Below are 22,272 nucleotides of genomic sequence, written 5' to 3' on the forward strand. Positions count from 1 at the left end.
AACTTATGATCAATTGAGCTGAAACGTTCGTCAAAGAACTACAAATATGTTCAATTTTACGATTACAAAATATTAAATTTTTGGAAGCACCTGTTGGAAAGTGAGACACCAGGTAAGATTGTTCAAAATAATAGCAGTACTAATAATTTTCATTTCAGCAATTTAACAATCCCCACCCAATTAAAAAATGTACATAATAGTTAAAAATGTTTAAAATATTTGCAGCACGTAAATTTTCAAATAAAAACTGCTATTATTTTGAACAATTTTACCTTGTGTCTCACTTTCTGGCAGATGCTTCCAAAAAATTAATATTTTGTAATTGTAAAATTGAACATATTTGTAGTTCTTTGGCGTACGTTTCAGCTCAATTGATCATAAGTTAACAAAGTTACATCATGTCAAAGTTGACCATTTTGTATAAAAATTAGCATGCGCTGCTATTTTATCGAACACAGCTGTATGGAAACCGTATAGCAACGGAAGGATAGCTGTATAGCGTTAATCGGTGAATTATGACTTTATCTAATTGAAGTGAATAAAAATGAAGTACTTCCGTACCCATTCAATTGGATTTGTAGAAATAATTTAACTTTTATTGTGAACACAAAGGTATCGCTTTCAATAATTTATATATAACCATTATAATGAAAAAGATCATTCCATCAACTGAAGCATATTGGCTACCCTGGTGTACCCTACATTGGTTATCTATATCAGTCTCCTATACATTCCGTTCCTATTAGATATAAATAAAGTCCTATAATATCATCCAAATCCAATAAGTATTTATCAGTTGCATCTCTCACCACATGGAATAAGAATACATGTCGACGAAGATTTAAAAAGAACCTATCTGATTTGTTCGATTCTCTTCATCGACTTTCTTTTTTGATTACCACTGCTATACAAACAGATTTCGCGCTATTTTTACCTTGATAAAGGTGGTTCTTATCTAGCGTCCAAAACGTCAAATATAACAGGGAAAGGTTTTGTAGCGGTTATATTAACGAAAGAGAATGTCGATGAAGAGAATTGATCAGTGCAGATAGGACATTTTGAAGTGTGTATCTAGACATGGTAGAAAGTAAATAGACCTAGCCAAAGGAAAACGTAGATAATTGTACCTATATTTTAATACAGAATGCGTTGCAATCAACAACATGGTTACAATAATTCAGTGATTTAATGATAACATCACATTGAAATTTTAAACAGCCCTAAATACGGCCAAACTTTTAAATATTAAAGGGCAATCTTCATTAACATTCTCAAATGCCATTTCTTCTTCGGTAGATACTCAACTGTTCGAATGTACATTTATTATAACAGTTTTCTGTCATCAGTTATTCATGAAAACAATCTGTCAAAAATATTGCTACTGATAAAGTAGGTTTGTTTTTATTTAATTCCCGAAAAAAATTTTGTTCAACTTTATCTGTTACAGAATTGTATAAATTAGCTATAAAGTTTTGATTGCGTAGGAAACCAATGTCAAATAGCTCATCGTATGCAAACAAAGAGTATTGTATCATCAGACTTACTATATTTTGGATTTTGGGCTTTATTCAAATGTAATTCTGAATTTACTTTTCATTTCAATATTCGCAGTGAGTATGATGCACACAGGATGATACATATTTTGAAAATATTAACTACAAATTAACTTTATCAGTAGAGTTGACAACATCTTAAAGAATGCAACCAACAAGTGGAGAACGCTTCTCGGGCATTGTGAATATGGCTAAAGCATTACGAAGGGAACATCTGTTTATATTGCACGAACAAAACTGCTTTGCAAGTTTACATGAAGAGTACGATCAGAACTCTTGTGAAGCTTTACAGGTTTACTGATTGGTTACATTAATTGATAACAGTTGTAATTTATGTATTTTCATTTTTTACAGATTTCATGGACTTGTGCACGTCAACGTCAGATCTTGAACAATCTAATTTTAGCCAAACCAGAGTCAGGGCCTTCAGTTTCTTGCCAAAGAGTTAAATTGCTTGAAAATAGTTATTTCATACATATTCATCAATGCAGGTTCATAAAATACCCGCAAATTGTTGGGACGATTGAGCTCTTGAACTATCTATACGCAAATCCTACAGTTTTAGCAAACATCCTTTCGTTTGCAGATCGCTGTGGTATCACACAAGATAAAACAGATCCTGTCATTACATTCATTGTAAATGGTTTGTATCGGAGTGCAATGTATCCAAAAGATGCGGAAATGGTGATTAAAGTTCTTCAAGTACTGATTGAAACGCAAATTGCAAAAAGTGATAACCCCAGAAGATTGCTTCGTGTCGGCTCATCGTCATTCACGCGATTGTATCAAAAGTATCACGAATCTACCTTCGCGCCGAAAATATTTTTAAAAGCGATTCTCTTCGAACCGATAATGTCTGTTCTAACGGATGATGAACGGAAATGGGAAGTTGATCCTTTGAAAATTATATCTGTTCAAAGCGCTTCTGAAAATGAGAAGATGTTTGGCGAAGAATCGTCACCCGAATATTTGAAAAATCTGCAACGATATAGGAAGGACACAGTTGATCGTTTGTATACACATGTATCAAATTTCATTAAATCGTTCAGTGATAACTGGTGCTTATTTCCATCAACATTACGTTGGCTGTGTCAATCTATGAACCATCTTCTCAAGCCGGCAAATTTATCGAAAGAGGATATACACATAATATTAACAGACTTGATATTTACTAATTTTATCTGCCCCGCAATTTTAAGTCCAAACATTCATGGTATAACTGATGCTCCATTATCAGAAAATACTCGCTTCAATCTAGTACAAATTGGACAGGTGATTCAAACTTTAGCACTTTTCGAAATACAACCTATTGATGATAAACTGAAGGATTTATATGATAAATTTGAAAACAACTGTATAAGAGTGCTCCTTAATCAACTTCATTATGAATCATTCTCCAAGAGTTTTGAAAGCAATAATAAACTGCAATATCAAAATTTGCTGAACAATAAATTAGTTCTCGCATCAAATGATGAATTAAAAACATTGATAAGCTTGCTTAAAGAAACAATGGAGCATGAAATTGAAGCATTCTCTCCAGAAGAAAGCTGCAAATTGAAACAAATTGTAGATCAGTTACCAAATCTGACGGAAATCAATCAACATACTGCAACTTCAATGATTGATTCGGTGCTCCCCAACTATACGAAAAAGACTAAATCAACAATCAAACCGCAAGTTTCTAAATCAAAGAGTATGAATACTTCACCAACACAAATGAACTCTGGAGTCGAGAATATCCCGAACCCATGTAACAATAACAATGTTGCAGAAGTTGTGCTTATAATACCTCTAGCGATGAAGGAGGGAAAAATGTTAAATGAAGACGAGTTTATTAATAATATGTCTGATGAAATTTCAACCACCCCGTTGCAAATAAATTTTAAAGAAGATCATAATACATTAGAAAGTGGAAGAAAGAATGATGGCGATAAACTCAATAATTATTCGCTGGCTCAAGACGACGCATCCATTGGAAACACATCAGATAATCTCGAAGCTGTAAGTGAAGCTCATAGCAACCATTCAGTGGCAAGTTCTCTTGAACTAGAGGAAACAGATCAAAATGACAACGACAATCTCTCGGATATGATATCGGCGAATGTTTCTGGAAGGGGAACTCCCAACATTTCAGGACGTGATACTCCTTCTTCACAAGTTACGGAAGGAGGAGGAGAAGCACAGCATTTTACAACACCTCAAATGACGAAAATTTTAAATAAAACTCGTTCAGATATAGAAGACAAGTTTTGCAAATTTGAAATTAAGAAATTGATGGAGGGAGATGAAACCATATCAATAATTTCCGATACATGGAGTACAGATGTGTTGGCTTCTGATTCAGAACCAATTGAAGTAAGTGAGAGAAACTTCTCGACTCCTCTCATACCTACAACTCCTCTAATGCCAGGCGATCATAATTACAACCCTATAACAAACTCCTTCGGACAGATGCGCCTAAATAATGTAGACTCCGAAACTCAGTCTGAATCAGCTTGGAGTACTGATGCAGTAATGGATACTGACGACAACAGTGTAACAACGCGTAGTGATATAGCTGAATCAGTAGTGAGAGACCGAGACTTGCAAATAGTTTCAAGAAACAACTCCCTAGACTCCTCACTTTACTGCCCGAAGACACTGAGTTTTCGTGGATCTCATACAAGTCTATTGCAAAACTCCTACAATGACAATGGTGTCACCAATTGTTTACATCCAATTGTTTTACCTGTCCGTCAAAGTTCTACAGAAAGCTATCATTCGACTAATGGCTCGGAACACAATAAACCATCTAATGGAAGTGGTATGAATGAGCACAACATACAAAATAATACAATCGAAACGATGGGCTATTTAGAATCTCATACGAGTACAGATACGAATTGTAATATTGCCGAGTGTGTTGATAGTAATGATTCAGCAACCGCAATAGATGTCAATCATAAAAACGGCTGTGTACACGCTAGCATGAAGTCAACGAATCCATTCTCTGACCTGGATTGCATATTCCCATCATCCAATAATAATAATAATAAGAATAATAATAATAATAACAATAATCATTTGAGCAGCACCTCAATCCTCCAGCATACTCTTGATTATGTTCCCAATAATGGTGATGAAGAACTGTCAGTTGAACATCGACGTCTGTCGTCAGAACAACGCAACGCGAAATTTGATTCGCGCAGAAACGGAATGATAGATATTTTGGGTAATTTCTCTAACTCATTCAGCTTTTCCCAACTAAGGGATAAGGATATATCGTATTCGCTTCCAATTACTTCACTCAAACTTCCTGATGATTTCAAAACTGGTGGTGCATCGAGCATGGTGAGTCTCTGTTGGTCAGTGATTATAGCATTAAAAAAATGATATTTTTTCAGGTGGTTGAATCAAGCAGTTTCTTATCGAACAGAGCTTCTAATTGTCTGAAAATAGTAAATAAACAATCCCATGCAAATTTTAATAGTGCAGAAGTGATTGGAACGGAAAAACAACGCCAGCAGGACAGTGAACTGAAACAATCATGTTCCAATACTTCCGCTTCGAAATACAATGCGAAGGCGACTGGAACAATTCCAAAGAGTATTAGCTTCGATTCTTCAGCCGACAAAACAAATCGCAATGATTCCGCTGTAAACAGTCCACCGGGAGCCTCTCGCTTTTCTGATGGTTTAAAAACTAATCCCGGGTTTTTCACAAAAATCAAACTTGGGTTCAAAAATCGTCGTAATGTAAGCGTCAATAACAAATCGCGTTTCAGTTACACAAATAACGGACAAATTTGTGCCGTTTCCGTTCCACATAACAATGGTATGGATTGTACGAATGATACAAGTGAAGACATCCTCGCCAAATATCGCCGAAAAACGTCTACTTCCAGTGATGCAGCCACAACTGATACAACAAGCAAAATGTTTAGCTCAAGTAAGAGTAAAAATGGAGACTGCGATCTCAGGTATGCATTGCTATAGAAACAGTACCGGACACAAAGTACCTTATTTTTCATTTCATAAAAGTTCGAAAAGTTTTTGCTATTCAGACATTTCTTGAATTTTGGCTGCTGGATTATCAAATATTCTAAATTTATCGGTATAGTTTTAGGATTGATTGACTGACAATATTTTTTTTTGAAAAACGGTTTTTTAGTACTTGCTATTTTTTATGTACTAAAACTTTGGCTGCAAATGAACTTTTTTTTTACAAATTTGAATCATTATATTAAAAAAAGTAGTTTTAAAAGTGTATCAAAAATGTAAGGCTGAAAGTCTCTCTAATAAAGCAAAAAAAAAAGAGTGCCAGAAAACCTATTTTGCTAAAATTGATCAAATTTCATACAGAATTAGTCAATTAAGCCGACCACAACATATAAAGAAGATTGGCAATTCTACAATTTTCTCATACGCCCACTATGAGAGACACACACTAGTGTCATCTACTGGTAAATCATTCGAAAGAATTTGAAAGCAAAGATTTCAACCTCAGAAGAGAGGTTCGTGTTTTTGTTAATCATTCTATGCGTTGCGATCATTCTGTCAAAGTTGCCAGTCTTCTTTGCATGATGTCTTCGATAGATCCCAAAACTGTGCCGAAATTTCTTGAATATTTGATGATCCAGCAGCAAACATTTAAAAAAATTGGGTTTCCATCCTGAAAAATTACGGTTTTTTGAGTTTTTATGGCGAAAAAAAAAAATAATCTCGTTGTGATATACTTATTTCCGGTACGCTGTGTCCGAAATGGCGGATGAATCAAGTTTCATGTACATCGGGTTTTGCATCAAAAGTTAGTTTATGTGCTAAGATTCTAAAATCTGTTGCTTTTAAAATATTCTATCGGGGGGAAATCGAATAATTATATTTTATTATAATATTCCATACATATAATAGGATAAGGCTAAGAAGAGCCAAAACGCCCTATTTAAGAATGCACCACAAATTTTCATGCCCCATGTTTACGATTTCTGGTATTGTGGATAGATTCTTCAGTATATTCAATATCTCGGACTCAACTAGGAGCATTTTTAATTTAGTGCTGCCAATGGTGAAAACTTTTTTGAACCAACTAGCTCCTAGCTGGTGCTTCATTGCATTGATCATATCCTTTGATGGATAACCCTCCGAATGAGGTCGGGGAAATGATCTCTGTTCTTCAGTGGAACTGTAGAAGTCTTATACCAAAACATGACGCATTTAAATTTTTAGTTCACAACTCACTCTCTGATTCATTTGCTCTTTGTGAAACATGGCTCTCATCAGACAACGATCATGCTTTCCATGATTTCAACATTATTCGCCTTGACCGTGCAGATTCGTATGGAGGTGGACACAACATAGTTATTTTTGAAGCAGTAGATAGAATAGAGTGTAAGCTTGTAAACAAAAGTAGACTTTAATTCTAGTAATAAATGAAGTGAGAAATGCTCGCTGCACATCTCGGACATTAAGTGTAAATATTCATTTGTGTTGATTCAAAACTGAAGATTTACCTACTTTTTGCATATCTATAGTAAACTATGATCCTAATCTATTAAAACCTTTAAAGAAAAACAAATTTCAACAACTGAGTGAAAAGTTATCAACAAGCTCCATTCCTTTCATAGAATCGATCTTAGGTGACAGGCGTTGAAGTTTTTGCATGTCAGATTAAAATTCGAGGTAAATGCATCAGTATTGCCTCAGTATATCTTCCACCGAGAACTGCGATTTCTCGTCAAAGTTTCTCGGATATCTGCACAGTTATGCCAGCGGCACGGTTGATCTTGGGAGATTTAACTCTCACGGTACAAACTGGGGGGAACTGTACGACGACAACCGCTCAACGTTGATATACGACATGTGCGACATCTTCAAAATGATAATTCTGAACACCGGGGAAGCAATACGAGTAGCCAAACCTCCAGCAAGTGTAAGAAGATTAGACCTCTCACTTTGTTCAACATCACTATGGTTGGATTGCTCGTGGAAAGTAATCCAAGATCCCTACGGTAGTGATCATTTGCCAATAAAAATATCTGTTACCATTAGTTCATCTTCTTCGCGTACGTTCGCGTACGATCTTACGAAAAACATTGACTGGCGAAAAACGGCCTCGGTGGTGTAGTGGTAAGCGTGATTGCCACTTACCCAAAAAGGCCTGGGTTCAATTCCTGTCGGTACCGCCGGGATTTTCTGAAAGTAAAAGTAAAGCTGAAAGTAAAGCCGTTGGTCGGTTCATGAGTTGATGGGTCAATATGTAGGGTCTAGGTGTGTGAGCTGTCTCCCTGGCATCGGTAGCATTGGTGCTTAGCACGGAAAACAAGATCGACGGAAAACAAATCATGGAAAAAAGCGATTCTTGATGCCAGTCAATCGGTAAAAATACTTCTTCCCCTGGACGAGTACTCCTTTTTCGCGCACTCCTTTCTACATTTAAGTGAACTGCGATAAAAACTGTTCGGTGTAGCCTCGGTTCACTACTCAAGTCTGCTCGTAAGGCGAAGTAAGTAAACTAAGCACCTAAGCATACCATTCATGATGAAAAATTCGATGCATATGAAAGTTGATTAATCCGCCATTTCGGACACGGCGTGTGGTACTGTATCTGAGCCAAAAGTAGAAAATAATTTTCAAATTTTTTTTCAGGAAAAGCTTAGAACAAACATCAACTGAGAATTCTGTCAGTTTATCTACTATAAAGAGAAAGCTTCGAGTTATACTATCCAGCATGGAGGTTTTTTCATGTGATTTCGAAAATTTCGACGTAAGATTATTGCATGTCAAGTTTGAATCACTAATATGACAAGTTTTGATATTTTTTTCCAGACTGATTCTTCAACACCATTACTAATCTATCTACGGATACTACAAGCACAGGCTCTAAATAATAATAATTTACAACAGCTAGCAGGTGTTTCCGAGCTTTTCCGTTGCATTCAATCCATTGATATGGAATCCCAAGAAGTATTATTGAAGGAGCTGCATAACGACATATTGGTTCGGAAATCCTACATTCAATATTTGATGGATTGTCGACAGACATTGTTATCTGCAATTGATAACGTAGAAACACTTAAGGAACATCTTAAACTTGACAGCCAACTATCGATACATCATATCATTATGACATGTGTTAATATGTTTCTGGATAAAAGGGAACAAAGTGTACAGAAGTTTCATAATGAATTCGTGCAGTTAACAGTGGCAGACGAGAAAAATGACTTATTGCATGTATTTTTGAAAACATTAATGGATGAACTTCGGACAGATACTGTGCTGAGATGCATGACCGAATGGCAAACTTCGGAGGCCGAAAATTGTGCAGAAAGTATACTGCTGCATAGGCTTTACCAGTTTGTTATGTTTCCCAATGATGACGGCGACATTTCCCGCGATCTGTAAGTATTATTGATTCGAAACACTGTAAAGTATTCACAGCCTAGATTCAAAGAAAAAAACAAATTGGTAGCAAATAAACTAACTAGACGTTCGCTAACTGAGAAACTTTTAATTGATTGCCTCTCACCCCAAAGGGGGGATATTCTGAGGCAATAAATATCTGAAATATGGAAGAAAAGTAAACCCGTTGGTCCCCGGTCCATGAGTTGATGGGTCAATATGTAGGATCTAGGTGTGGCAGCTGCTTCCCTGGGGTCGGTAGCACTGGTACCCAGTACGGAAAGCAAGATCGACGGAAAACAAATAAAGGAAAAAAAACTGAAACAAATTTCAGTTAAACGGCATTCATCTGTCAAATTTGTGCATTTCAGAATATAAAAATTAACTAAATGAACACGGGGATGATCATTGATGCATTTTAAATGCATTTGATAGCTGGTTTGACACATGAAATGAATTTCATTTATTGAATGTCTTTAGCTAAGTGAAAAGTAAACATGTTTCAGTTTTTTTTCCTTGATTTCCCGCATAAACGCGAACCATAAATTGACCTTACCTAAAATGGTTAAAAATTGTTTATAATCCCTGCTAAACTTTAACTGAAATGGTTATGGAACTTTACATGAACGTTTAATGATAAAGTTTCAACCTTATGTATTATGGTTTTTTGGAACTGGACCTTACAAATAATGGGTTGTTAAGAACCATTACCATTCCAAATTCTTGTTTTCTCCATACATTTTCAGAAAGAGAACTATATAAGAACGTTTTTACTTATGATTTGAGAACATTAATGGTAATGGTTATGGTAGTCAGTAAGGTCCATTAATGGTTTTGTATTATCGCTCAACTTTACGTGGAATATATCGTGAATTGGTAATCAGCAAATTACAGGCAACCAATTCGCGATATATTCCACATAAAGTTGATCGATGTTACAAAACCATTCGTGGACCTTACTGACTACCATAACCATTACCATTAAAGTTCTCAAATCATAAGTAAAAACGTTCTTATATAGTTCTCTTTCTGAAAATGTATGGAGAAAACAAGAATTTGGAATGGTAATGGTTCTTAACAACCCATTATTTGTAAGGTCCAGTTCCAAAAAACCATAATACATAAGGTTGAAACTTTATCATTAAACGTTCATGTAAAGTTCCATAACCATTTCAGTTAAAGTTTAGCAGGGATTATAAACAATTTTTAACCATTTTAGGTAAGGTCAATTTATGGTTCGCGTTTATGCGGGTTGTTTTCCGTCGATCTTGTTTTCCGTGCTGAGCACTAATGCTACCGACGCCAGGGAGGCAGCTCCCACACCTGGACCCTACCTATCGACCCATCAACTCATGAACCGGGGACCAACGGCTTTACTTCCCTTCCGAAGGAAGGCGTGATCAGAGATGTTATGCCTCAGAACATCCCGGCGGCGCTGACTGGGATTGAACCCAGGCCTGCTGGGGTGAGAGAACATGTTTCAGTTACCGAACGTCGAGTGTATCATTTTCCTGCAACACGTCAAATTAGGACCACCCACAATGGATCCGATTGCGTTAGGTTTGCGTTAATTTGACAGTTAACCCATGGATTAATTTACGTCAACGCATTGTGGGTGGACGAAAAGGTATTTTTGTGCTTCTCTTAAGTATATATTTTCAAGCTACTGGTGTTAATTCAATGGGTGAACAGACAACAATTTACCTTAAACCATTTGAATTTAGTACGCTACGCAGCCGATGAGAGTAACTCAAAATTGCATAAGACGGGGTACTCAGGGATGCGCAAAATTTTCCACGATTTTCCTGAATAATCGGTTCGAATATCGATGCCAATCTTACTGAATTCTGCATATCAGACTGGCACCGTACACACTTAATTTTATTTGCTGAATCCCGGCAAGTTGCTGAATCTCAAGCATTCTACAAGTTTGGAGGGGAGAACTAACTTAATCACGCTTGGGCGAACCCAAGATATACACTGAAACCTCCGTTTACGAAGTCTTTTTTACGCAGTATTCAATTTACGACCCTCTTTTTACGAAGTAAATCCCAAATAACGAGGTTTCGTTTAACGAAGTAACCCCCAAATAACGAGTTTTTTTTTAACAAAGTAAATCCCAAATAACGAGTTTTCTTTTTACGAAGTAAATTCCAAATAACGAGCTTTTTTTTGCGATTATGGGAATCTGGGAAAAACTATGCAATATCCCACAATATGGGTATCTTTGAAATCAGAGTGAGATGTAGGAACCGGAAACCCATGTCTGACGCCATTTTGAAATCCAAGATGGTGACGTGAAGGAACTGGAAATCTATATTTGACGTCATCTTGAAATCCAAGATGGCGGCTTCCGGTTACAGAAAAACTTGGACATTCTGCCATATACAACACAAAATGGGTATTTTTGGAATCGGACTGACATGAAGGGACCAGAAATCGATATCTGACGCCATTTTGAAATCCAAGATGGTGGCTTCCGGTTACATAAAAACTTGGAAATTCTGTCATATGCCCCACAATATGGGTATTTTTGAAATCAGGGTGACGTGTAGGGACCGGAAATCGATGTTTGACGCCATTTTGAAAAAATTTTAAATATGGCGTCTTGGGCACGAATTTAAAAATAGTTTGTATGAGCTGTCACGTCGGTTCGTCGGTGATAAAAGTTCCATATGAATTTTTATCTGAAATGTGTTGCTCATTAGAATCGATTGTAAACTACCTGTATTTTACACTGTGCACTAAAAGTCACGTGTTTTTTTTCAGATCAATTAGCGTTGCAATAGCTAATGTATCCACCAGCTCAACGTATTTGAACCTCTCGTTAAACCGCAGTGAATTTTTTTCCGCTAAATCTTTCACTGAATCCATGTTCAACGCAATTATTGAGCAAAGGTGAAGACAAAAAAAATCAATATTAAATTGCAAATGCAAATGCACTGAAAACAAATTTTTTGTGTCGAAACAAACATCGAATGAAAAGGATCGATCCAGTCGATTTTTGTCGTGGTTGAGATTAATTAAAAAAATTGATTAATCGAACCAAAACAATCGATCTTTTGTGCTTCGATCCAAGATCGCCCATTGCTATATAGGACCCAATAAACTATTATGGGTTAAAACAAGTGGAATGGCAATAAATTAAAAAATAGGTTATTTTTATTTTGTAAAACACATTTATTTTTCAATATATTTCTCATTTTACTACATATTTTATATACATTATGTATTACATGATTATAAATAAATTTATAATGGAAATTACAATAAATACTGGGACGGAAGGGAACATCAGGGCATCATTGTCAAGTTGTAACTGGACAATGGAGTGGAGTGCCAACCGGAGGCTAGGAAGCACGCAAAAAAAAATATTTTAAACGTAATAATATTTGACGTAAAATCAATAAGAAATTCATTTTGTTTTGGCTGCAAAAAGAAATCATTATTGTTTCAACAATCCAGTATTTTTGTTTCTAAAAACCCATGGATTGTTAAATCAAAAAGAAAATCTTTTAGAATTTACAAGAGCATTCATGGTTTTGACGTAAGCTGTCAAATTTGGCAGCTGGGTTAACAACAAAAATATGTTTGTTTTTAAAAGAGATTTCTTGTTGATTCAATCTGACAATTCACGCAGTAGCAATAAAAATGTGTTTATTGATGTAAAAATAATATGGCAATTTTTTTTATGTTTCGTTTTCATTTTGAAACAAAATTGCAGAAATTGTAATTGAATTTCTGCCCCCGGTTCATGAGTTGATGGGTCGATATGTAGGGTCCAGATGTGGGAGCTGCCTTCCTGGCGTCGGGAGCATTGGTACTCAGTACGGAAAACAAGATCGACGGAAAAAAAATAAAGGAAAAAAAAAACAGAAAAATTGATTATATTTATTACCTGCAGCTCGAATTGCAGCATACTTACTTAACTCAAGTCTCAAGATTTTCGAAAATCTTGCACTTATTTCCCGAAATTTACAATTAAAAACAATACTTACGTGGAACGCGTAAGTATTGTTATTGTTTACATTTTTGTTCGGGTAAAAACGAGGGAATGGTTGGTATTTATTTTTGCTTTAATGGCCCAGAGAATGGACACAGCAAATAAATGCTAAATTAAAATTAACTATTGTTGGCTTAATAATAGAATATTGTTATTTTTACAATAGTTGCATTTGAAAAGTGGCAGATTAAAACAAAAAGAATCCTATTTTGAATTTATATGAATAAGTATTATTGAAACAACAAAAAGCAATATAATTTCAACTGGAATTGTTTGCTTAAATACAATTAAAGATTTTTTTGGTTCAATACAAACAATTTTCTGTCCGTGAGGAATGTGTACTGTCATTTTAGATAGCTATACATTTCACTTCAACAGTTGCAATTACTTTGACGCGCTCTTCTTAAACAAACTATCCCGTAGAAAGCTTAACATGTATTGCGAATTTCGTAATTCGTTTTGTTGGATCATATTGTTGGAAGGAGATTCCCGCGGGTTTCGCGTAAGTGTCTCTGCTTACGGGCCCGTCCAACCCCTTTTGGCCCTTCATACAGCAATATGAACTCTGGTAACCCTGCTGTGCTTTGAAGTTGTGTTCTTCTGTCGTGTTGTTTATTTTCCAATTATCCCGTTGAAATCGCCGAATAAAATGGCTCATTGCTTTTTCAAACAGCAAAAATGGCTGTGTTGAACTCTTGGTGTTGAACAGCCGGTACCACGGATAACATAAAAACAGATCTTTATTTTTCCATTCCTTATCATTGGTGGTGGTGGGGCTACTTAGCACGAATGAATGGTTGCTCGCAAAAAATGGCGATGGAAGTGAAAAAACTGATCTGCGGATAATCGAGTACATTTGAAGACGTTTAGAAATACATTTCATTTTGAGTAAAATAATATTATACGCTCTATACTTAATGGAAATAAAATGAATATTAGAATGTAACTAAGTCAATCCATCTTTTGTGGGGATTAGAAAAGTGTAAAATGAATCATGAACATGATAATGAAAAAAAAGAAATATGCTCAGAAACTATACAAACCGTTTATTTGCGCGACTGATTATTTTGCTATTTTCTACACCGTGTAACAGGGCTCGGTACCTGGGTACCACTTCACAATCATAATGTTTTCTTTTAGTATTGTATAAATATGCCTGCACTATAGTTAAAAAAACATTGTTTTCTTTTTCGTTTCCAGGGTTTTATATGTACATATAAACAAACTATCAAAGTCGATCACACCTGATCATTCTCAGTTACGCATCTCGGGTACATATCTGAATGAAGCTCCATGGCCGTTTGCGCAAAGGCAGTTATCATTTATTTCGGCATACAGAACTCCACAGGATAAAGTCAACTGCGTTATCAAGTATGTGTAGTTTAATGAGAAGTTGTGTTCTGTGAACTAACATTTGTTTCTTTTTTGTCTGTTAAGGTGCATCAAAAGTCTTCTTAGTCTGCTGTCAATAGGGTCCGAGAAACCAGTTGCTGCGGACGATATTATACCTGTTTTAATATATGTTATTGTAAAGGTAATCATCGATAGGTAACATTAAATTTAAATCACGTATATTTTAATTATTTTTTTTTAGACCAACCCTCCACATTTGTTATCAACAATCGAATATGTTAACTGTTTTATCGGTGAAAAATTATTTGGAGAGAACGAATATTGGTGGACACAATTCTGCTCAGCAATTACCTTTATCAAAACTATGGATTATAGCGAATAACAAGCATGCATGTATATTGGTAGCATGGAACAAAAGGCGATCAAAAAAGAGAAATGTATATAGTGGAAATAATATATAATATGTAACTAATACCCTCAGAGCGTTATTGTTTGAGAAACAATGTAATTTGATGATTCCGAGCATTTTATATAAATTTAGTGAAGTTTCCTGCAAACATTAAAGTTTATACTGACATGTGTCATTTATAATTTAAACACAACTTATGGAAATGTAAAAATGTGATGATGACCATGAAGAAGAAGAAGCCTTGATCAGTATCTGTCACGGGAACGATAACGTATGCTGGGATGGCAATTTACACCTAATTATCGCTGACTTTGATAAGTTATACCGAAATATCATCATCTGAACCAGTGGCGTGCACAGCGGGGGGGGGGGGGGCATGGTGGGGCAAATGACCCACCTTTTATAAATAAATATATTGCCTGAAAATTGCACCACAAAGGTGCATGAAGGAACAAATTTCAATTAAATTTTTTGGTCAAAAAATTGCACCACATTCCTGGTGTAATTTATTTTTTCAAGTTTGTTCATGGAGGGTTAAAAGAAAAGGGTAAATTTAAGGTTGAAAAAATTCACCTTCGTGGTGGAAATCGAAGAAAAAGCTTTTTATTGAATATTTCTGGTGTAAAAATATCATCAAGGTGGTGCATGGAGGGACTTATGAAAATTAATAGCTCTGGTTCTAAAATTGAATCGCACTAAAAATTTGGAGGTGCACATTTATCTGAAAATTTCTGGTGGAAAGTTCGCAACACTGTGGTGAATGTAATTGCAAGATTGATTTATTTTTCTGGTGCAAAATTTGCATCATTCTGATGAATGCAAGCTTCATTGAAAATGTATGGTGGAAAATTTGCACCATTCTGGTGCATGAAGAGGCAAAGCCTGAAGGTGCATAGTGAAACAAACTTCTCTGACAATTTTTGGTGCACCGTTCTGGTGAATGGAGGAGCATGCTCTATTGGAAATTTCTGGTGCAAAATTTGCATCGCTTTGATTAATGAAATTAACAGAAAAGTTCTTTGATTATTGAAATGAACAGAAAACTTGCACTAGTCTGGTAAATGAAGGCACAAGCTTTATTTAAAATTAAGCTAAATTGAAAATTTCTGGTGGAAAATCTGCACCGTACTGGTGAACGGATGGGCAAGCTTTTCGGAATGTTTTTGGTTTTAAATTTGCATTCTTCTGCTGAATAGAGAAACAAATTTTAATAATAATTTCAGGTATAACAGATGCACCGTTCTGATAATTGGAAGGAAGCTGCTTTACTGAAAATTTATGATAAATAAATCCGAAAATAGGGGCAAAATTTATTTGGTGGAAAACCTGCAACATTCTGATGAAAGGAGAAGCCAGCTATGTTGAAAATGTTTGGTGGAAAATGGAAAAAGGAAATCTGCACCAATCAGAAGATTGGAGAAGCAATTTTTATTGAACATTAACGGTGAAAAATTTGCATCGCTCTGGTCAATTGAAATTTTCTGGTGTAAATTTTTCTGGTGGCAAGTTTGTATTGAAAATTTCTGGTGTAAGATTTGCAACATTCTTCTGCATGGAGGGGCAAGCTGAATTGAAAATTCCTGATATAAAAATTGCACAGTTCTCGTGAATGGAAGGGCAAGCTTTATTGAATATTTGTGGTAGAAAAACTACGACGTTTTGGTGAATTAACGGACAACTTAAATTTGACTTCCGAGAAGAGTCTCAAGGGTATTGAATTCGGAGGACAGTTCCAAAAGAAAAGATTTCTGGTGATGATTTCATGAAAATTCTGCGAATAATTTCTAGTGAATCCTGCAGATAGTTCCAAGATAATTTCGAAAAGAATACCGAGTAAATCAAATTTTTAATGAAATTCTAAAGGGAGATTGAGGAAAATTTCAAGGGAATTCCGAGGATAATTTTAAGCTCATTCTGGGAAGAATTTCTGGAGAATACAGAGGAAATTCTTCTGAAGGTTTAAGGGAATTTCAGTTCCAAGGTGTTCTGAGAAAAAAAAATCTAAAATATTCAGAGAAGAACCTCAAGGATATTGAATTCTTAGCACAGTTCTAAAATATTTCTGGGAAGAATTCAAAGAAAATTCTACGGATAATTTCTAGTGCATCCTGCAGATAGTTCCAACATAATTTCGAAAAGAATACCGAGAAAATCAAATTTTGTGTGATTTTAAGCAAAATTTCAAGCGAATTCCGAGGATAATTTCTAGCTTATTCCGGGAAAAAAAATTCTGAAACTCTAAAGGAATTTGAGTTCCAAAGTGTTTTGAGAAAATTTCAGTGGACTTCTGAGAAGAAATTCAAAAGAGCTCATAGAGTTCTAAAAATTTCGAAAAGAACCTCAAGGAATTCTGAGGATGGACTTTTTCGCAACTGTACAAAGTTTAAAGACAGCTTTGGGATTCCTTGATTGAAAAGTGGGTATTAGTTTGTCATTGAACCTTGGTCTATTTTTGTCTTACTAAGAATTAGTCTAAGAATCTTTCTCTGAAAATTTTAAGTCATTTGAATTGCCCTAATGATTAATAAAATTTACAGCTGTTTATGTGCAATACATTCGGGATTGTCCTTTATATCATCTTTAAAACATGACAGCCGGATAAAGGAGAAGTTCAGAGCCGGGGACAATTCCGTAGCCCTTAGGAGATCGGTAGCAGAGCTGACCGGATCGTACCCAAACTACATGCATCGTTACACGGACGGGTCAAATTCTAGAGCTGGAGCACTAGCGTGCACAGGAATCTTGTTAAGAAGGGGCATTTTTTTTCTATGGTGCTTTAATCTGGGGATGGGGAGTACTCCAAAGTGCGTGGGGGATGGTTCTGTCCACCCACCACTGTTTCCCTACTGTTCAATTTAGCTAATTTTATTTTATTTTTCCTCCGGTGGTGGTTCATCTTCTTCAATGCCTTTTAGACAGCCAATGGAAATCTGCCATCACCTGCTCCCAAGAAATCTGTATCGCTGTCAGGACCTCAGCAATAGTATTGAAGATGGTCGTTGCGTCTGTTTTCAACATCCATCCCACACCCACGAATGTTTCCGTCGGCCGATCATTATCAGTATACCTGATGACAATCGCCAACTGCTCGCAAGGTTTTCGCAATGTTCCGCAACATTACATTCAGTTACATTTCGCTTTTGAAATTCTTCTCAGAAGTCCTCTGGAATTATTTTTTGAACTCTTCTTGACTTTTACTCAGAACACCTTGGAACTGAAATTCCCTTAGAATTTCAGAAGAATTTCCTGAGTATTGTCCAGAAGTTTTTCCCGGAATGAGTTAGAAATTATCAGTACTCCCTTGAAGTTTTCCTCAAAATCCGTTTGGAATTTCACTCAAAATTTAATTTTCTCGGTATTCTATTCGGAATTATGTTGGAACAATCTGCAGGATTCACTAGAAATCATTCGTAGAATTTTCTTCTCCCCAGAAATCCTTTCAGAATTCAATATCCTTGCGGTTCTTCTCGGATTTTGTTAGAACTCTCCTAAGAGCTCTTTTGAAATTCTTATTGGAACTGACATTCTTTTAGAGTTCCAGGAATTTTTCCTGGAAAGAGCTAGAAAATATCTTCTGAATTCATTTGATATTTTGCTTAAAATCCCTTTGGAACTTCACTCAAAATTTGATTTTCTCGGTATTCTTTTCGAAATTATCTTGGAGCTATCTGCAGGATTCGCTAGAAATTATTCGCAGAATTTTTATGGAATCATCCCCAGAAATATTTTCTTTTGGAACTGTCCTCAGAATTCATTACCCTTCAGGTTCTTCTCGGAAGTCAAGTTTAAGTTGTCCATCTATTCACCAAAACGTTGTAGTTTTTCTACCAGAAATGTTCAATAAAGCTTGCCCCTCCATTTACCAGAACATTGAAATTGTTACTCCAGGAATTTTCAATTCAGCTTGCCCCTTCATGCAGCAGATTGTTGCAAATCTTACACCAGAAATTTTCAATACAAACATGCCCCAAGAAAATTTGACATCAGAAAATTTCAATTGACCAGAACGATGCAAATTTTCCACCGTTAATGTTCAATAAAAATTGCTTCTCCAATCTTCTGATTGGTGCAGATTTCCTTTTTCCATTTTCCACCAGACATTTTCAATATAGCTTGCTTCTCCTATCATCAGAAGGTTGCAGATTTTCCATCAAATCAAGCTTGCCCCTATTTTCAGATTTTTCATCATAAATTTTCAGTAAAGCAGCTTTCCATCCAATCATCAGAATGGTGCAAATTTACACCAGATTTTTTTCTCTCTATTTAAGAGATTTTTAGCCGCGGGCTGGTTCATCTCCGGCGCACCAGAAAATATTATTAGAGTTTGTTTCTCTATTCAGCAGGAGGATGCAAATTTTGCACCAAAAATTTTCCGAAAAGCTTGCCCATCCGTTCACCAGAACGGTGCAGATTTTCCACCAGAAATTTTCAATATAGCTTAATTTTAAATAAAGTTTGTGCCTTCATTTACCAGACCAGTGCAAGTTTTCCACCAGAAATATTCGGTTCATTTCATTTATCAGAGCTATGCAAATTTTGCACCAGAAATTTTCAATAAAGCAAGCCCCTCCTTGGCCAGAACGGTGCACCATAAATTGTCAGAGAAGTCTGTTTCACCATGCACCTTTGTGGTGCAATTTTCAGACTTCGCCTCTTCAAAACATTTTCAATGAAGCTTGCATTCATCAGAACGATGCAAATTATGCACCAGAAAAATGAATAAACCTTGCTTCTACATTCACCACAGTGTTGCGAACTTTCCACCAGAAATTTTCAGTTAAATGTGCACCTCCAAATTTGTAGCATGATTCAGTTTTTCCACCAGAGTGATTCATTTTCATAAGTCCCTCCATGCACCACCTTGATGATATTTTTACACCAGAAATATTCAATAAAAAGCTGTTTCTTCGATTTACCACCACGAAGCTGGATTTTATCAACCTTAAATTTACCCTCTTCTGAAAAAAAAAAATTACTCCAGAAATTTATTATATGCAATTGTGGTGCAATTTTTGACCAAAACATTTCATTGAATTTTGCCCCTTCATGCACCTTTAAGGTGCAATCTTCAGGCACCATCTCAAAGGAATTGACGTAATAAAAAGTTTTCAGTGCCCTTATATTATGAAATGAAGTTATTTTACCTTCCAATCAAGAAGAGATAAACCAGCCTCTGGCTGAAAGTCTCGCTAATAAAGATAACCTAACCTAACCTTCAAATCAAGGTATTAAGAAATGAAGTTATTTTATATCATAATTTTGTAAATGTGGAAATAAAAATCTTATTTATAAAAGGTGGGGAAATTGCCCCACCTTGCCCCACCCTGTGCACGCCAGTGGCTGGAGTCGGAATGGGAATCGCTGGTGACATTTCCCCAACGAGTAGAAGTCTGCCAAAACAATGTTCGGTGTTCTCGGCAGAAGCAGCGGCTATTCTTCATGCCGTCACGGTTCCTGCGGATCACCCAGTCCTGATCCTGTCGGACTCCCACAGTGTTATTCAGGCCCTTTCGTCGGAGGTCCCGGTCCACCCCTGGATTCAGGGCATCTTGAAGGTTGCACCACCAAACACTGTAGTCACCACGAGCAGTTGGCGATTGTCATCAGGTATATTGATAATGATCGGCCGACGGAAACATTCGTGGGTGTGAGACGGGTGTTGAGACGCGACGACCATCTTCAATACTAAAGCTGAGGTCCTGACAGCGATGCAGATTTCTTGGGAGCAGGTGATGGCAGAATATTTTGACGTTGCCAGCCCAATGGCTGGCAGCACTGCTGGAGTACAAGCCAAGTGCAAGAACGAAAACAGCAATATACTTTTACGAAGAGCTTTGAGTGTGTTTGTTTATTTCCTTTTAATTCCGTTATACATAATTGCTTAACTTTTGACAGATGCGCGTATTTCGTCTACTACTTGCAGACTTCATCAGTGCCAAGTACTCAACACCACTGATCAAGATTGGATTGATCAAGAGCAATATACTGTTTGTTCACTGTTTGAAACATGTACTTGTCGACGCAGTGTGCATACGAAAGGAGAATGCGATTCTTATTGGTCATTCATGTCGGTTTTTCGGTGCTATCACCACCATCTGAAGTGACTTCAGCTGAATTCAACCACCAAGGCAACAACATTGCAGCAAATGTATCATTTCGGTTAAAGGCCTACTATTGCAACCATTTGACGAACTGATCATCATCGACATTGTCGATTGGATTAAATTGCCAATTACATTGGCTGTCTGAAAGCAGTTTCCATTGAAGATGATGAACCACCACCGGAGTAAAAAATGAATAAAATAAGCTAAATTGAAAAGTAGGGAAACAGTGGTGGGTGGACATCACCATCTCTCACGCACATTGGAGTACTTCTCAACCCCAGATTAAATGCACCATAGAACAAACAATAGCCCCTCCTTCACAAGAATCCTGTTCACGCTAGTGAGCTGAATTGTTCGATAACATTTAGACCGTTCAATTTAATTGTTCTATATCTACAATAAAACGATAGCGGCACCGGTGGTATAGTGGTAAGCGTGATTACCTCTCATCCCAGCAGGCCTGGATTCAATCCCAGTCGGTGCCGCCGAGATGTTCATCTCTGATGTTAAGCGGGAGGGGGTTTTACATGCACGTTTTTTCAAGTCTCATTCCTCATTGTGGTGGATAAGCTGTGATCCATCTTTAGCCGCTAACCTAGTCCTGCTTGATGCAGGACCTAGTGCCACGCCGTCCGAAGCGGTAATGAGCAGTGGCATGAGAGCAGCGCTGATTTATATCTTTTCAGGTTCAAGCAGAATGATGTGCAACCAAGTGGTATTCGTTTATGATGACTGGGTTTGGGAAAAAGGCTTATTTAATGAAATCAGTAATAAAATTATCATTTGTACATTTTCAAAAGTTTAATTGCAGAAGAATTGGAAAAATATTTATTTCAACAGGTTTGTAATGTAATATCCTATCGATTGTCGTATTTGGATTTTAATTTCATTTATAAATGACAAAGTTACAAGCGTTCAAAACCTAACACTCCTTCACCACACATATTTTTTGATTTGCACCCCAGTATAGTCGACAAGGACGTAGTTCTACGTTAAAAAAATGTATACTTTGAGTCTACAATAAAACGAAACTCCTCTACAGTGACAAGATTTGATCATTTGAATAAGATTGAACGTGCTTAAAAATTATTTTTGAGATATATACGCTTCAATATGAAGATGAAAGTTTGACCGAACGTTCAGCTGTTGAGATTTCGGCAATAATTTTGGAGTGTGTATATTCTAAAGCCTGTTCTAGTTAGTATTTGGCCGCTTCTTTTTAATTATTGTACCGTCTCTGGCAAGATACTGTTGACAGCGTTTTGATCTGGAAGGATTGTTTATTCAGTTCTGAAAATTTCATCAGGATTCATACACACGTTTAAAAGTTATCGAATTCTCTCGCGTTCCATAGACGAGAAAAAATTCTGTACACTCTCGTTAAAATCCCAACGTGGTCAAATGGAATGATCGCAAAGGTTCTCAAATTTCCAAAATCGACTGTAAATACCGTACTTAAACGTTAACGGGAAAC

The 22,272-nt window shown here is 36.3% G+C and overlaps 1 protein-coding gene across 2 annotated transcripts; it reads left to right on the forward strand.

The window, feature by feature from the left end:
• The first annotated feature begins 1,441 nt into the window (after positions 1 to 1,441).
• Positions 1,442 to 14,777, forward strand: Gapvd1 (GTPase activating protein and VPS9 domains 1). Of its 2 annotated transcripts, none has more exons than XM_065221752.1 (9): positions 1,442 to 1,610; positions 1,676 to 1,845; positions 1,908 to 4,883; positions 4,937 to 5,511; positions 8,177 to 8,294; positions 8,357 to 8,928; positions 14,133 to 14,303; positions 14,370 to 14,466; positions 14,527 to 14,777. In XM_065221752.1, the coding sequence occupies exons 2-9, from the start codon at positions 1,699 to 1,701 to the stop codon at positions 14,665 to 14,667; spliced, it is 4,797 nt and encodes a 1,598-aa protein (XP_065077824.1). In that variant the 5' UTR covers positions 1,442 to 1,610; positions 1,676 to 1,698; the 3' UTR covers positions 14,668 to 14,777. The 2 variants fall into 2 exon arrangements, with proteins under 2 accessions (XP_065077824.1, XP_065077825.1); XM_065221753.1 differs by having other exon boundaries at positions 1,679 to 1,845.
• The last annotated feature ends 7,495 nt before the right edge of the window (positions 14,778 to 22,272 follow it).

The sequence above is a fragment of the Ochlerotatus camptorhynchus genome, unplaced genomic scaffold (assembly GCF_037179485.1).
Source record: "Ochlerotatus camptorhynchus isolate MF236.1 unplaced genomic scaffold, CSIRO-AGI_Acam_v1.1 ptg000148l, whole genome shotgun sequence".
Classification (NCBI taxonomy): Eukaryota; Metazoa; Arthropoda; class Insecta; order Diptera; family Culicidae; genus Ochlerotatus; species Ochlerotatus camptorhynchus.

Bases quoted from the DNA above. Each gene is read 5' to 3' on its own strand.
- Gapvd1 (XM_065221752.1), top strand. From the start codon at position 1,699: ATGCAACCAACAAGTGGAGAACGCTTCTCGGGCATTGTGAATATGGCT. The intron at 8,295-8,356 runs GTAAGATTATTG...ATTTTTTTCCAG, and splicing joins GTGATTTCGAAAATTTCGAC to ACTGATTCTTCAACACCATT. The intron at 14,304-14,369 runs GTATGTGTAGTT...TTGTCTGTTAAG, and splicing joins AAAGTCAACTGCGTTATCAA to GTGCATCAAAAGTCTTCTTA.